Genomic DNA, 14,714 nt, shown 5'->3' on the forward strand with positions numbered 1-14,714 from the left:
TATGTATATATATATACATATATATGTATATGAAGCAAAAACTGACTTAAGTGAAGAAAGAAATAGTTCTACAATAACAGTTAAAGACTTTAATACCCCATTCTCAATAATGAATAGAACAACCAGACAGAAGATAAGTAGGAAATAAGAATCTTAAACACAATAAATCAACTAGATCTAACAAACATATACAGAATACTCTACCAGATGACAACAACAACATACGTTGTTCTCAGGTGCAGATGGGTCATTTTCTAGCATAGACCATATGTTAGGCCACATATTGTTTCAATAGATTTTAAAAGGTATGTAACATACAATGTGTCTTCTCCATCCAACATCATATTGGAAGTTCTACCCAGAGCAATTAGTCAAGAAAAAAAAATAAAAGACATTAAAATTGGGAAGGAAGAAGTAAAATTATCTCTGTTCGCAGATAATATGATCACCCCACAAGACACTTATAACTAGAAAGGAAGACTAGTAACGTGACAATGGAGAAACCTGGCAGACACCACTTTAACCAAGTAATTGAAATAAAAATCACCAATATTGTGATGACAAATGGACAGCATGTTCCTTCTCATATGATGCACTGAGAAGGACACTACATCACTTCTCTGATATTCCTTCACCAAATGCATATCATGAACTTTTTGATGAGAAAATGGCAGGCAAACCCAAATTGAAGAACATTTCACAAAATAACCGATCTTCAAAATGTCAAAGTCATGAAAGAGAAAAAAGACTGAGGTTCTGTTCCAGATTAAAGGATATCAAAGAGACTTGACAAATAAATTTAACACTTGATTCTAGATTGGATTCCGGACTAGGAGGGGATTTTTTTTTTCTTTTTCTTTTTCTTTTTTTTTTCCTATAAAGTGCATTAGTGGGACAGTTGGCATAAATTTGAATAAACTCTAGATTACATAGTACTGTATTGTTAGTTTCCTGATTTTGACAATTCTGTAGTTATTTATGTAAGAAAATTTTCTTGTTTTTAGAAAACAGACACTAATTATTTTAGGATAGAGGGGTATCATGACCAGCTCATTCTCAAGTAGTTCAGAAAAAAATAGTAGTATATACAGAGGGAGAAAACCAGTATAATAAAATATTAACATTGGGAAGTCTGAGATTTCTTTGTACTATTTTTGCTCTGTTCTTCAGGATGAATTGTTTAAAAATGAAATGTGAAAATAATGAGAAAAAAATGTGGTAGATGTAAATATTCTCTCATGGAAAAATATCTACAACATTATTGTCAAGATACAAAAGCAAGATTCCAAAATAGAATGTATAGTCTGTTTACATTTTTGTAAAACATAGATGTATGGATGCATATGCATAGAAACAATCTGTGATCTGGGTTTGAGAGTTGGAAATTATAAATTTCTGTAGTGTTTTAATTATTTTAATAGCAAGTATATATTGCAATAGTATAACAAGTACATATTTGTAAAAAAGAATAAAATGTTTTGTCCGAAAGGAACTTTGCAAAAAGTCTGACTGAAATGCTCCCCCATTTTCTTGATGTAATTGCAGCACAGCCCTCAACTCTGCAGCCCCATTACTTCACCAGCTCAGTCGCCAGCACCAGCTCAGCTATCCACCCTGAAAACTGTCCGTCCTTCTGGACCACCACTTTCCATCATACCCCAATTTTCTAGACCTTTTATCCCTGGGCAAGGTAAGTGTACACAAAACCAGTCACAGAGCATTATCAGACATCAATCCCAGTAACTTTGCAATTTACTTGGTGCTGTTATCTTTCAGTTTTCCATAGGACAACATTTTCACCTCCACCCAGGTGTATTTGTTTATTACTATGTACTTTCCTAACCTTAATGTTTCATCACTAATTAATAATTTAGTAATTATTCAATAATTATTTAAATGACAGAATTAAAATGGCTTTAACTTATCCTTAGACTCCATTCCTCTATATTAGTAATAGGCAATATTCTGTATTCTGTATTTCTAGTTTCTATATTAGAATAATATATATCAAGAGTTTATTCAAAAATTCATTCAACAAACATTTGTTGAGGCCTTATTGTGCCCTTGATGTACAAAATGAATGAGGTGAAGTTCTCATCATCACCAGCCTTCAGACCGGTTGAAGAAACAGACAGACATGTAAGTGGATGATTGTTAAATAATATAGAAACCATTAATTTTGTTTCCAGGAATTTATCGTAAGGATACATGCATACAATGATTTATGCACAGAAGAGTTTAGTCTATAGCAGAATAAATTAAAAAACAACCTAAATGTTCATCAGTAAGGATTAGATTATGGTATATCCATAGAAGGAATACTATGCAGTTATCTAAAAACCATGTTTTAAAGAATCATTAAAGGGGAAATAATCAACAGTATGATGAGTGATTTTAAAAACAAGTTACATGAACATTTCAAAAAGATGTCCAATAAGCCCTTGTTAAGATGCTCAACATTATTATTCATTAGGGAAAGGTATATTAAAATATGAATGAAATATCACTTTGCCCCCACTAGAATGGCTATAATCAAAAAGACTAACAACACCGAATGTTAATGAAGATACAGAGCAACTAAAATTCTCACACATTGGTGTGGGAGTGTAAAATGATAAAACCACTTTGGGAGAAGATTTGGCAGTTTCTTGCAAAGTTAATCATTTATCTCACAATTTAGCAATTCTAGTCACTCCTAGGTATTTCTCCAAGGGAAATGAAAACACGTTTATGCAGATTTGTACAAGAACATTTACAACAACTTTATTTTATGATGAAAGCCCAAACTGGACATGACCCAAAATGTACACCAGTGGAGACCTGATAAACAAATTGTAGTACATCCTTACAATGGAATACTACTCAGCAATGAAAGTGAACAAAACAGGGGCCAGCCTAGTGGCTCAGTTGGTTAAGAGCCTAAGCTCTGAGCAACAGGGTCACAGGTTCGATTCCTACATGGGCCAGTGAGATGCGCCTGAGCTGAGCTGCCGCTGAGCTGCCAACAGGTGGCAGGATGACTCAGCTGGTGAGAGCACATGCTCCTAACAACAAGGTGTAACAACAAGGTTGTCAGTTCTATTCCTGCATGGGATGGTAGGCTATGCCCACCCGCAACTAAGAGTGAACACAGCACCTTGAGCTGAGCTGCTGACAGGTGTTTGGATGGCAACTGGACTTGGAGCTGAGCTAGCTGCGCCCTCCACAACTAAGATTGAAGGACAACAACTTGGCTGTTCCCCTTCTCCAATTCCCCAATACTGTTTCCCATCCCCAATTCCCCAATAAAATCTTTAAAAAAAGTGAACAAAACAAACTACTGATGTGCAACATCATAGATGAATCCAGAATTATGTTAAGCCTAAAACAAACCATACAGAAAAAGAAGACATACTATATGATTCTAATTACATGAAATCCAACTAAAGGCGAACTAAACTATGATGTTAGAAATCAGATAATGGTATGAATGAGATAGGGAGTTGTCTGGAAATGAGCTTGAGGGAACTTTCCAGGAAAGGGAAATGTTTACTGTCTTTTTCAGGTCACGGTTACGTGGACTTTTACAATTGTTAGAATTCATCAAACTTAACACTACAGATGTGCATTTTGTTTTATGTTAATTATATCCCAGCTTCTTTTAAAGAATTATAAAATATATACATATACACATGTGTGAGCACACCTCTATAGAACAAAGACCAAACCGATACACACCGAAATGTTAGAAGTGATAGAATTATTGGTGTCGTTTTTATTTTCTCCTTTGTAATTATGCATTCCCAAATTTTCTACAAAACCAGTTACTGTAATAATCTAGAAAAATAAAGTGTGTTATAAAAAAAATAAATTGAGGGGCCAGCCAAGTGGCTCAGTTTGTTAAGAGTTAGCTTAAGAACGTGAGCTCTGAGCAACAGGGCCACCAGTTCAATTTCCACATGAGCCAGTGATGCTGCCCCCAAGCTGAGCTGCCAGCAGGTGGCAGGATGGCTCAGCGTGAGAGCACATGCTCCTAACAACAAGACTGCCTGTTCGATGGTGGGCTACACCCGCCTGCAGCTAAGACTGAACTCGTCACCTTGAGCTGAGCTGCCACCTGGGTGGCTCAGTGGATAGAGCATGCGCTTTTAACAACAAAACTGCCAGTTTGACTCCCGCCTGGGATGATGGCTACGCCCACCCACAACTAAGATTGTAACACAGCACCTTGAGCTTAGAGGCCATGAGTTGCCGATGGGCAGCCAGATGGCAACTGGCGCCCTCTACAACTAAGATTGAAGAACAACAACTTGGCTGGTCCCCTTCCTCAATTCCCCAACACTGTTGCCCTCCCCCAATTTCCCAATTTAAAAAAATAAAAAATAAAGAAAATAAATTGAAACAGCATGTGGATTGAAACTGGGGCAATATAGTAGTACTGAAATGCATGGTGTAGTATGAATGCCCCACAAGGAGCACAGACCATGTCCTGTAACAAGGGCATTTGGTTAGTGCTGACTACTGTGTCCTCTTCATATTGAAAAGAATACTGCTCCATAGACCTAAACTCTACTCTCACTTTTTTATGCATCTTCACTCTTCACATTGCATCTCTGATCTCAGTGCTAAGTCTCCGTGTCATATCTGCCCTAGAACCAGTGCTTGGGAAGGAGCGAGTATGTCATGGGTATGTTCTGCCAGGGAGCTGCCCTAGCACCTTCCCAGTGATAGGAAGCTCGCACCTTGCTTCTCTCCATTATGAAACTATTGAGAGAAAGGGGTGTAGGATATCCTGAAGATGCTTTCCTAGCACTTAGCCATAACCCTCCTCCAAATACAGAATGTGCTCAAATTGGGGACTTAGAGTTAAAATAAAATAAGAATATAACAAATGAAGATATTCTTCTCCAGAAGAAGGCTTTTGCAGTGAGCATTTATTAGGCCCTTGTCATGGGATGATTAGGCACTCCTGAGTGAGAGAAAAGAATTGGAGGGTCTCCATTCTGACTACACCACACGTGTTGATTTAGGAACAGAATACTTGCTCATGAATAACACCTAAGAACTGTGCCACTCTTTCTAAGCAACTTGAGGTTATAAACACAAATTTTCATTTAAAGAGAGCTTAAGAGCTGACCTAAGACCTAGAATATAAATATACCTATTGGTTAAGACTGTAAAAATATTTGTATGCATATGTAAATAGTATATATGCATGCATATATTTATAGTAATTAATAATTAATTTGGGGAGATAGAGAGCGTAATGTTTTTTCAGGGTCTTTTCCTTCCTCTGAAACATAAGTTATATTAATTTGTTTTTTTGTTTTTAAGCTGAGTCATCCTGCCACCTGTTGGCAGCTCATCAGTGCTCAGCTCGGACCGGGAATCAAACCGCTGTTGCTCAGAGCTCAAACTCTTGAGCGAGCTCTTAACCGATTGAGCCACTCGGCCGGCCCTATAATTTGTTTTTTAGCATCTCAAGTGGGTGGAGTGGGTATTATCATTATTTTGGTGGATTTCATATGAAATGTTCAGGGATACAGAGAAATTTCTGTTCATCCTACCACTTACCCTCCTTCATAACCACTGTTATTACTCCTTAGTTCTTCAGAAATTTACCTCTTAAAAGGTTATATGGAACTTTTAATTCTTTCTAAAAATATGTCAATACCTACACATTTTATTCTACCAAATATGTCCCCTACTTGTCTTAACTGAGACAATTTAGAGAACTGTAGGGAGTGCTTGATCACTGCATAGAGGAAAATGTGAAAACATTTCTGTTGACTTGCAGGAGATACCAGATACCCGTTACTTGGCCAGCCGCTGCAGTACAACCCTCCTGCTGTCCTGCACGGACACATCCCAGTCCCACAGGTGTGTGAGCCAGCTGTGTGACCTCCCGAGTGCATGGGCAGAGCATCACACCTCTGCTGCCGAGCATGGGCACCCCAGGCCCTACTGTTGGGCTGCACAGGGAGGGTTCTGTGCCTCAGCCAGCTTATCTATCAGTGCTGTCCCTGGCCTGTCTAGGGCAGAGTGGGGAGAAGGTGGTCCACAGCTTGGCTGCGCAGCAGTGCACGGGCTGTCCCAGATGGGTGGTGACCGGGCATTAGCGACTCATTTATGAAAGACAGCCAGTGAGGGACTGGTCATAGTGACAGACAGGAGTGCCACTGCCACAGAGGCACAATTCACACAGCCTGGGATTGGATTTCTTCTGCTGAAATATAAAACCCAGGCTAAGTATGGTTAGGTGTTAAGGGTTTAAACATTACAAACATATTTTTCAGCATTGTTAACCCTGTTTCTCATCTGTTCGTGGGTTTTCAGGGTCAGTCTGGCAACAGGCACGGAAGCCGAGGAAGGAAACAAGCTAAAAAAGCTGCATCCACTGACCTTGGTGCAGGAGAAGCAGGTGTGTCCCTGAGAGGCAGCTGGGTATGGTTCTAATGGTTGACCAGTTCGATGGTCTGTAAAACTGTACCGCAGCGCAGAAATGGGTTTTCTTCCCAGAGTTCTGCAAAATGTCCTAGAAAATTATGCCATCTCTAATGCAGGGTTCTTGACTATGTTCTTTTAATTCTATCTCAATTCATGTTTCAGAGTGTAGTCAGGTACAGGTGGATTCAGAAGGGGTGAAGGGACAAAAGGGAGAAAATGTGTGTGAGAGAACAGGTAGACTGCAACTCTTTGCCTCTGTATTCTTTGAGAAAGGAAGTAGTGCTAACACCCATATGGAGATAGTTTGAGTGAACAAATATATCACCTTAACTTTCTACTCAACTTCCCTGGGGTGGGAAAGGCAAGTGCTATTATCTTTATTTTACAATGGGAATGTGAAGTTCAAGAAACTGTTTGCCCAAGATCACACGCCTGATTTAGAGAAGCCATGGTACAGTGTTGCATTTCATATGTGCAGCCATCAGTGAAGACTGAGATGGTTAGTTCAGCACCAGGAGCTCTACACCCCTTGCCTAAGGTCTAAGTGGGAATGAGCTAAAAGACGGCTAGAACAATTACAGTTCGGTGGATTTGAGTGGTTTCATAATACTCTGTTCATTTCCTGTGTCATATTTGGGTTGACAGTACTTTCTGCCCACCTCTTTGGTAACAAGGATATTAATGTACACCTTTTCCATTCCAGTTGTTGGGAAGGTCTTGGAAATTACTGAACTACCAGATGGAATAACTCGCATGGAAGCCGAGAAGCTTTTTGGGGAACTCTTTAAAATTGGCGCCAAGATCCGGTGGCTGCGGGACCCCCAGTCCCAGCCCCAGCTGCATCGTCACCCCCTCTGCTGTGGCAGTGGGGACAGTGCTGTCAGTTCTGAACGCTGTAAACCCAGTGACTTGGCCTCCACGTACACCGTCTTAGCCACATTCCCCTCCATTTCAGCTGCACAGAATGCATTGAAGAAACAAATTAACTCGGTTAACAAGTTTAAACTGAGAACAAGCAAGAAGCACTATGACTTTCACATTCTGGAAAGGGCAAGTTCTCAGTAACAGCCACCTTGGACCCTTGGCCTTTGTGATCCCCCTGCCCTCTCCCATCTTTAATTGGCTTGGTATTGGAGCTTCTGTTAACATGATAGAGACTCCTAGGATGTGTGGTCACGGCGTTACAGCTTTTGTTGAAGACAGGCCAGTGTTCCAGCAAAAGGGGGGAAATACACACTTCACCCCATGTGACTGTAGGAATCCACATCGGAATGATACAGAGTTAGCAGCTTTTTCTGAGGAAATGCTGTTCAAATGCCTCCTAACTTTTATAGTTATTTTGTTTTATATTTCTGAATTCTTGTATCAGATCCAAAGCTCTATTGTACAGCAAATTATTCTTCAAAATGACTACAACCGGTTGCAACCTGTATTTTTTTTGCATCCAGCACAGTGTAACCCAACATAGAATTTGGGGGGGAAAGAATGCAGCAGTGGGATAACCAAGTCAAAACCATGTTCTATCTTTTTGAGGGGCTGAAGGGGGTGACTGAGGAGAGCCCACACGTAGATCACTCTTCCCCTGTATCTCTAAACACAAAAACACTTTCCAGGAAATACAGAATTCCCTCATAGGGTCCTTTCCTTCTTCATTTAGGTGGTATGAACATTAAGTGTAAAGTAAATTATGTTTTGAATGCCTCTTAATCAAACCACTTAGACTCAAAGGGGAATAGGAATCATTCTAGGCAGGAAAATCCACTTTTTTTTTTTTTAAGTGTCCCTCCAATAACTGCCACTTATTTGCATTCCCCTCCCCTCCTTGTGGATTTTTTGTCACCTAAGAAAATACATTTGACGAGTGCTGGAAACTTCTTAAGTGGTTTAAAATTTGTTTTCATTGTTTGCAGCGGATCACTGGACATCAAAGATTCATTGCACTTATGAACAAGGAACCTTTTTTTCAATTTCTGTGTAATTTGCAAGGCTGTACAATGTGTGCTGATGCAAGCCTTTTTCAGTTCAAAAGAATAAATGTTTACAAATATAGACCCACTTTGTCTTTTGTAAGTTAAAATCACCTTTTTAAATGAGTGTCAACATTAAAGACTTAACCTGTCTTGAAGATTTCAATTTCAGACTTAAAGAATGAAAGACAGTAAACCCCTTGTACAAATGTTTTACAGAGCATCACTTTCTCTGTGGGATTGAATCCCGTGAGTATGATCCGTGTCATTTTGTTCTCTCAAAGTTAATACCTCAATTATAGACAGTTTTTAGTATGAATGTACTTACATAACTAAAAATAGAACATTATTTGGTTAGATAACGAATTTGTGTTTTTAGCCGATAGATTGAGCACCCAATTGTCCAGTTTAGCTCAAATGCTTTATAGAGAGTTTTCCCCATTTGTTAGCTGAGCAAAGTGCTGGGGAACCCAAAAGTTGGGGCGGGCCTGCCATCTGCAACCTGCCTGGAGCCTGGTTTGCTTCCAGCCCTGGAGCCGGGTTGACTTTGCTGCTCAACACCAGCAGGTGTTATCATACTGGCACAGATGTTCACTCACAGCAGAGTAAATACTCTGCAAAGTCCCACTTGGCCCCTGGGAAACCCAGGCCTTCCCACAAGCTGGTGCTTCCTGATTATGAATATTGTACCCCTGGGAGCACAAGTTGGAACTGCCTTTGAACCATGTCAGATTAAGGAGCCATACACAGAGGAAGAAGAGTGAGGACTGGGAAAAATCATTCCCAAGATCTGTTGAATTTTTATTATTTTTTACTGTAGGGAGTCAAAGATGGAAAAGATAACATAATTAGGGCCAGCATTGCAGCAAGAATTATTCAATCATACATGGGGACGGAGACCAAAAAAAATACCACAACCCTGTGGTTTATTTCAGATCTCTGAATATTTTCTTTAACTCCTGCAGTAAGAATCCTAGTCAACTTAAGTGGGATTCTTTTTTTTAATTGAGGTATAATTGACATAACATTCATTTCAGGTATGCAACATAATCATTTCAATATTTGTATAGATTGCAAAATAATCACAGTAAGACTAGTTAATATCCACCTAGCAGTTAAAACTTTTTTTTCTTTTTTTCTTTTTTTTTTTTAAGATTTTATTGGGGAACGGGAACAGCCACGTTGTTGTTCTTCAGTCTTAGTTGTGGAGGGCGCAGCTAGCTCAGCTCCAAGTCCAGTCACCATCCAACCGCCTGTGGGCAGCTCACAGCTGCTCAGCTCAAGGTGTCATGCTCAATCTTAGTTGCGGGTAGGCATAGCCCACCATCCCATACCGGAGTTGAACCGGAAACCTTGTTGCTAAGAGCACACACTCTAACCACGAAGCCACCTGGCCGCCCTTCGGCAACTCAGGGCAGCTCAGCTCAAGGTGCCATGTTAATCTTAGTTGCGGGTAGGCATAGTCCACCATCCCATGCGGGAGTCAAACCTGGCAACCTTGTTAGGAGCACGTGCTCTCACCAGCTGAGCCATCCTGCCACCTGTTGGCAGCTCAGCTTGGGCGCAGCTCACTGGCCCATGTGGGAATACAGCCTGTGACCCTGTTGCTCAGAGCTTAAACTCTTAACCAACTGAGTCACTCGGCCAGCCTCCACAACTTTTTTTTTCTTGTAATGAGGACTTTGAAGATCTACGCTTAGCAACTTGCAAATATACAATACAGTATTATTAACTATAGTTACCATGCTGTACATTAAAATTGAAATTTTTGCTTTAGACCCCTGGTTCATCTTGTAGGAGTTGAAACCCTCCCAGAGGAAATAGGTAAGAAATCAGAGCAAGGTTATTGTTAAGTCAGCTCTTAGCCACCACCACTACCCCACCCCATTCGCTGATAATCACATGAAAATAGTTATGAACTTGCCAAAAAAAAAAAGTTTCCAAAATATGCATGCATTCCCTAGACTATATTACCTTCTTCTTTTTGTTCTAGAATCTGATTTCACCTATAGAAAAATGGTGGGAGGAGGAGGCACTCACAGGAGACATTGAAGATGTGATTTGACCCAGACTTTAAATCTTCCTAAGGACAACTTCAAATGTCCCACAGCCCGAGCTGCGGTTTCCAGAGCACTGACCACGTTTAGGGGCAGAAAGTACTTTCACTAATAAAATGGGCTATTATCTGTACCAATATTAGCAGCTCCAGCAGCCCCTTTTTTCAGAATGACAAAGGTCACTTAATACCTTTCTGTCCACTCTGCTACTTTATGCATTATAAAACTGAGAATATGACTCAGGGTTTTTACATCATTGGTCCACAGAGAACATGGATATATTGGGTATGTTTGTGAATCTAGAGCACAAAGTGTGTTTGTGCCATGATGCCAACAGTGATTAAAAATAACTAGCTTGTCATCTGAGCTGACGACAAAGTAAAGATCTGAGCACCCTCCCCCGGCCCCTCTGCCCCCAACCAAGCTAAATATTTTTCTGATCCCACCAGGGAGGGACCTATGGCCTGTGAGTAGTGTGGAAACAAGTCTCAGTAGAACCCAGTGTCAAGTGGCTTGGGAAGAGTTAAGCCAGCACATCTGCGGCAACCTCAGAGCAGCTGAAGAGTTCTTCACATGTCAGCAACAGAAAAAACCCAAGTGTAAGACCTCAGCAGAGGCCAGCCACAGGGCCTTTGGGAAGGTGGCCAGGTCCCCAATGCTGGTCTGCTGCCCATCCAACAGATGGATGTGGTGTGTATAGTCTTGAAAGGCAGCACAGATTCCATCCCAGTGCCCAGTGTGCTGGCATGAAGGTAACTCTACACTTAGTGGCATGATTCAAACCTGGCCCCGTGTTTCTTGGAATTGTATTGTAGAAGTCTTTGATGAGCTGATGCTAAAATATGAAAGGCTCATGTGCACCCAGTCAGCCCACAAGTAGATAATGGCTGCCCTTTACCCCAAGTCCACATATGCTGAGGCTGCAACGTGCATATTTATTATTAATATTGTCCCTTTTAGTGTCTACACTTGGATTCATTTTGGTTTGATTTCACCAACATAAGAATATTGGAGGAGTGTAAGGAAAAGACTAGAAATTCCTGTGTCAGAATGCTGATAAAAATTGGTTCTCTACAGGGAGGAGAAGCATTGAAATAGATCATTAGCTACATAATCTCCCCCACACCACCCCAAAAAAGCAGCACTGTTTCAGCTGTCTCGCTGTTTAACAAACCACCCCAAACTGAGTGGTTTAAAGCAACAATCCTGTGGGTCAGGAATTTGGACAGGGCTCAAAGAGGATGGCTAAGGCTTTTCTCCAGCTGATATCAGCTGGGCCTGGGCTGCGCTGGAAGATCCAAAATGACCTCACTCACATGCCTGGGATCTCACATGTCAGGTCCAGGTGCTGACTCAGCTCTGATGACTCATTCGCTACATGGACGCTGCTCTAGGTATCTCACTCTCCAAGGCAGCTCTGTCCCCGTGGCTTCTCTGCCCAGTGGCATAGCCCGGACTTCTTTATAGTCGCTATGCTGTACACTGGGACCCCCAGAACTCCTAACTGGAAGTTTGTACTCTGACTCCCTTCACCCACTCCTCCTAACCTCCTGCCCCCGGCAACCAACAATCTACTCTCTGTTTTTGTAAGTTGTAGGTTCTACCTGAGGGAGATTATACAGTACTTGTCTTTCTCTGACTTGCTTTCCTTAGCATAATGGCCTCAAGCTTCGTCCATGTTGTTGCAAATGGCAGGATTTCCTTTTTTTCTCTCTCTCTCTTTCTTAATGGCTGCATAAGTAAAGGCCTCTTAAAATCTGACCTTGGAGTCCCAGAATGTCATTTTTGTTGCATTCTATTGGTTAAAAAAAAAAATCATAGGGCCAGCCCACAGCAGAGGAAATAAACCTCACCCCTTGATGAGAGAAGTGGCTAAAAGGCATGTGGAATTTGGTTGCAGCCATCTTTGGAAACAGTTTAACACAAGAAGAAATACACAAAAAGTCCCATTGACTCTGCCTCCAAACCAAATCCTGAAGTTTCTCTCAGGATATCCAGGATTCTTTCCATTTCCATTCCTGCCATCGTAGTCCAAGCTGTCATCATCCTGTGCTTGAACTACCGAAATGGCCTTGCTAACCAGTCTCCCGGCTTCTACTCTTGTCCCCTATCAGCACAGAGCCAAAAGGATCTGAAAGATAATCAGCTCATGTCATTCTCCTACCCAAAATCCCTCAGTAGCTTTCTATTATTAAAAGAGCAAATGTTTTTTATCTTGGCTTATGAAGATAAAAGATTTGTCTTATTTATCTGGATCTATAGGAGAAGCCAGATAGGAGTGCCATCCTATCTTTACTTAGAAAATTCAATTTTTGTGAGTGAAGCTAACAATATATTTAAATGTTCCTTCCCCCATTTTAAAATTGTATGTGCATCCATAAGGCTTACATAGTAACTAAACTATTCTCTTACTCGTCACTAGGTGAGTGATCATACTTTGTATAACCAATTTACTTTTTCTACACTTTTCACTCTTTCACTCAAGGAAAAAATAAGAACAGAATATTATTTTTCCTTTACCTGCTTTTTATGTAAATAGTTTTGCAATATTAAGTCAATATTAGAGCTTCCTCTAATGTTAAACAGGAACGAACTTCTATGAAAGGAAAAAAAAATTTTTTTTTAATTGTGGGACTTTATATTTCAAGGTGACATTACCAATCCAGCATCAGTAAGAAATTCCCCTTTTCTTATGCCCCAAGCAATGGTAAAGGGTTGGCACTGCATCATTTACCTTCTTATGAACATTGGAATATACAAGTATTTGAGTAAGCAGAGTTAAGGATTCAGTTTGTGATGGGTTTTGACCTGTGCAAATTGAAATAGAACTTTTGTGGTAGGAAACCTTTGGCCTCAAGACACTGATAAGTCATTCACTTCACAAAGGAAACAGGCATTGTGGGGATAGAAAGAAGATTAAGTAGAATTGCTTCTTTTCATCTTTTGGAGAAAAGAAGACATAAACCCAGAAATTTAAATAACTATATAAAATAAAGTGTTCACAGGATAAAATAACCATGAGGAACTGTGTACTGTCTCCAGACATGTCACTTTACATGACCAATTGTCTCAGGCTCTTAGGTAGACGGCGTACTGAGCAGATTGGTGAAACAGCAGTCAATGTTGTTTGTACACTTATGTCTGTCTGATGCCAACTGAATGTGTACAACAGAGCTGGCACACTCAAATACTTGATACTGCCAGAGATTAAATAAAGGAGTGGAGCTTAGAAGCAGAAGGGGCAGTGGAAAACTAGAATACATGTGGCTTTTCTGAAACCTTGTGCAGGCCGAATAAACACAGCAGGAGACCAGATAGAGTCCATGGGCTCCAGCACAAATGCAGAAGCAAAACAGTCAAAAGATGCCTCATTGCCAAGACATGAAGAGAGGTAGGGGTCCTGCCTTGCGTAAAGAGCTGAGGCATCTCTGTTAATCAAACTTGAAGTAGTGAAGAGAACTGATAGATTTTGAGAGGTGGAAGGCCAGAGGATTTATGGTCAGCCAAATGGGATGGTTCCCCATCTCAGCCCAGAACCACTGTGAATAATCACCTCTTCCGTTTTTTGATGACAAGAAGCTCAAGTTTTGCATTCACTCTAGGGTCAAGCAGGCGGGGTTAAGTTGCTGTAGTGGGAATTCTTCCAATGGTCAAAAACACCCCAGCTGAAACCTGACCTTCCTCTTCACTGCCTCTAGATCTGGTAACAGGCTTAAATCTGATACCTAAGATCCTTCAAAGAAGAGCTCATTGCAATGAAACCACTCTTTTGTATCAAAGAAGCCCATAAAGGCTTGGAGCCCAGCTCATGAGAAGTCTTTCATCTCTTGAACTGAGAGGTGGTAGTGAGAAGGAACAGAACAGGCTATAACTCATTTCTTAGTTTGCCTGCTGCACACCAATAAACAAACTTCTGTTTGAAAGGTCTTTTTGTAAAACAGAGCTTAACTCTTCATCAGTGATTCAGGTCCATTTGAAAAACTTCTTCCAGGAGGCCATCCCTGTCCCCCACCCCTTCCTCTCTGCAATCCCCTGTACATGTTTCTTTCATTTTACTCAAACCAATACATTATGGTCTCCTACTTCTGTATTGATCTCTCCCACTGACAAGATTTTTTTTTTTTCTTCTCGTGGCAGCCCACTGCAGCCCCACTGCAGCCTACACTGTCCCCGGCGACTCACGGCAGCCCAGCTCCAGGTCGAGCTGTTGTTCAGCATCTTAGCTGTAGAGGGCAGTGTCACTGGCCCTCATATGTGGGATCTG

At 40.9% G+C, this 14,714-nt stretch overlaps 1 protein-coding gene across 1 annotated transcript in view; it reads left to right on the plus strand.

Annotated features, from left to right (window-relative positions):
- R3HDM1 (R3H domain containing 1) overlaps positions 1–8,477 on the plus strand; it is a 183,044-nt gene extending 174,567 nt beyond the window's left edge. Inside the window, exons 23-26 of the mRNA XM_019661343.1 lie at positions 1,542–1,690; positions 5,777–5,859; positions 6,316–6,400; positions 7,130–8,477. Coding sequence (XP_019516888.1) covers positions 1,542–1,690; positions 5,777–5,859; positions 6,316–6,400; positions 7,130–7,491 — 679 coding nt within the window. The 3' untranslated portion in view covers positions 7,492–8,477. The remainder of the gene's footprint in view (positions 1–1,541; positions 1,691–5,776; positions 5,860–6,315; positions 6,401–7,129) is intronic.
- The last annotated feature ends 6,237 nt before the right edge of the window (positions 8,478–14,714 follow it).

This window comes from Hipposideros armiger, unplaced genomic scaffold, assembly GCF_001890085.2.
Source record: "Hipposideros armiger isolate ML-2016 unplaced genomic scaffold, ASM189008v1 scaffold_345, whole genome shotgun sequence".
Classification (NCBI taxonomy): domain Eukaryota; kingdom Metazoa; phylum Chordata; class Mammalia; order Chiroptera; family Hipposideridae; genus Hipposideros; species Hipposideros armiger.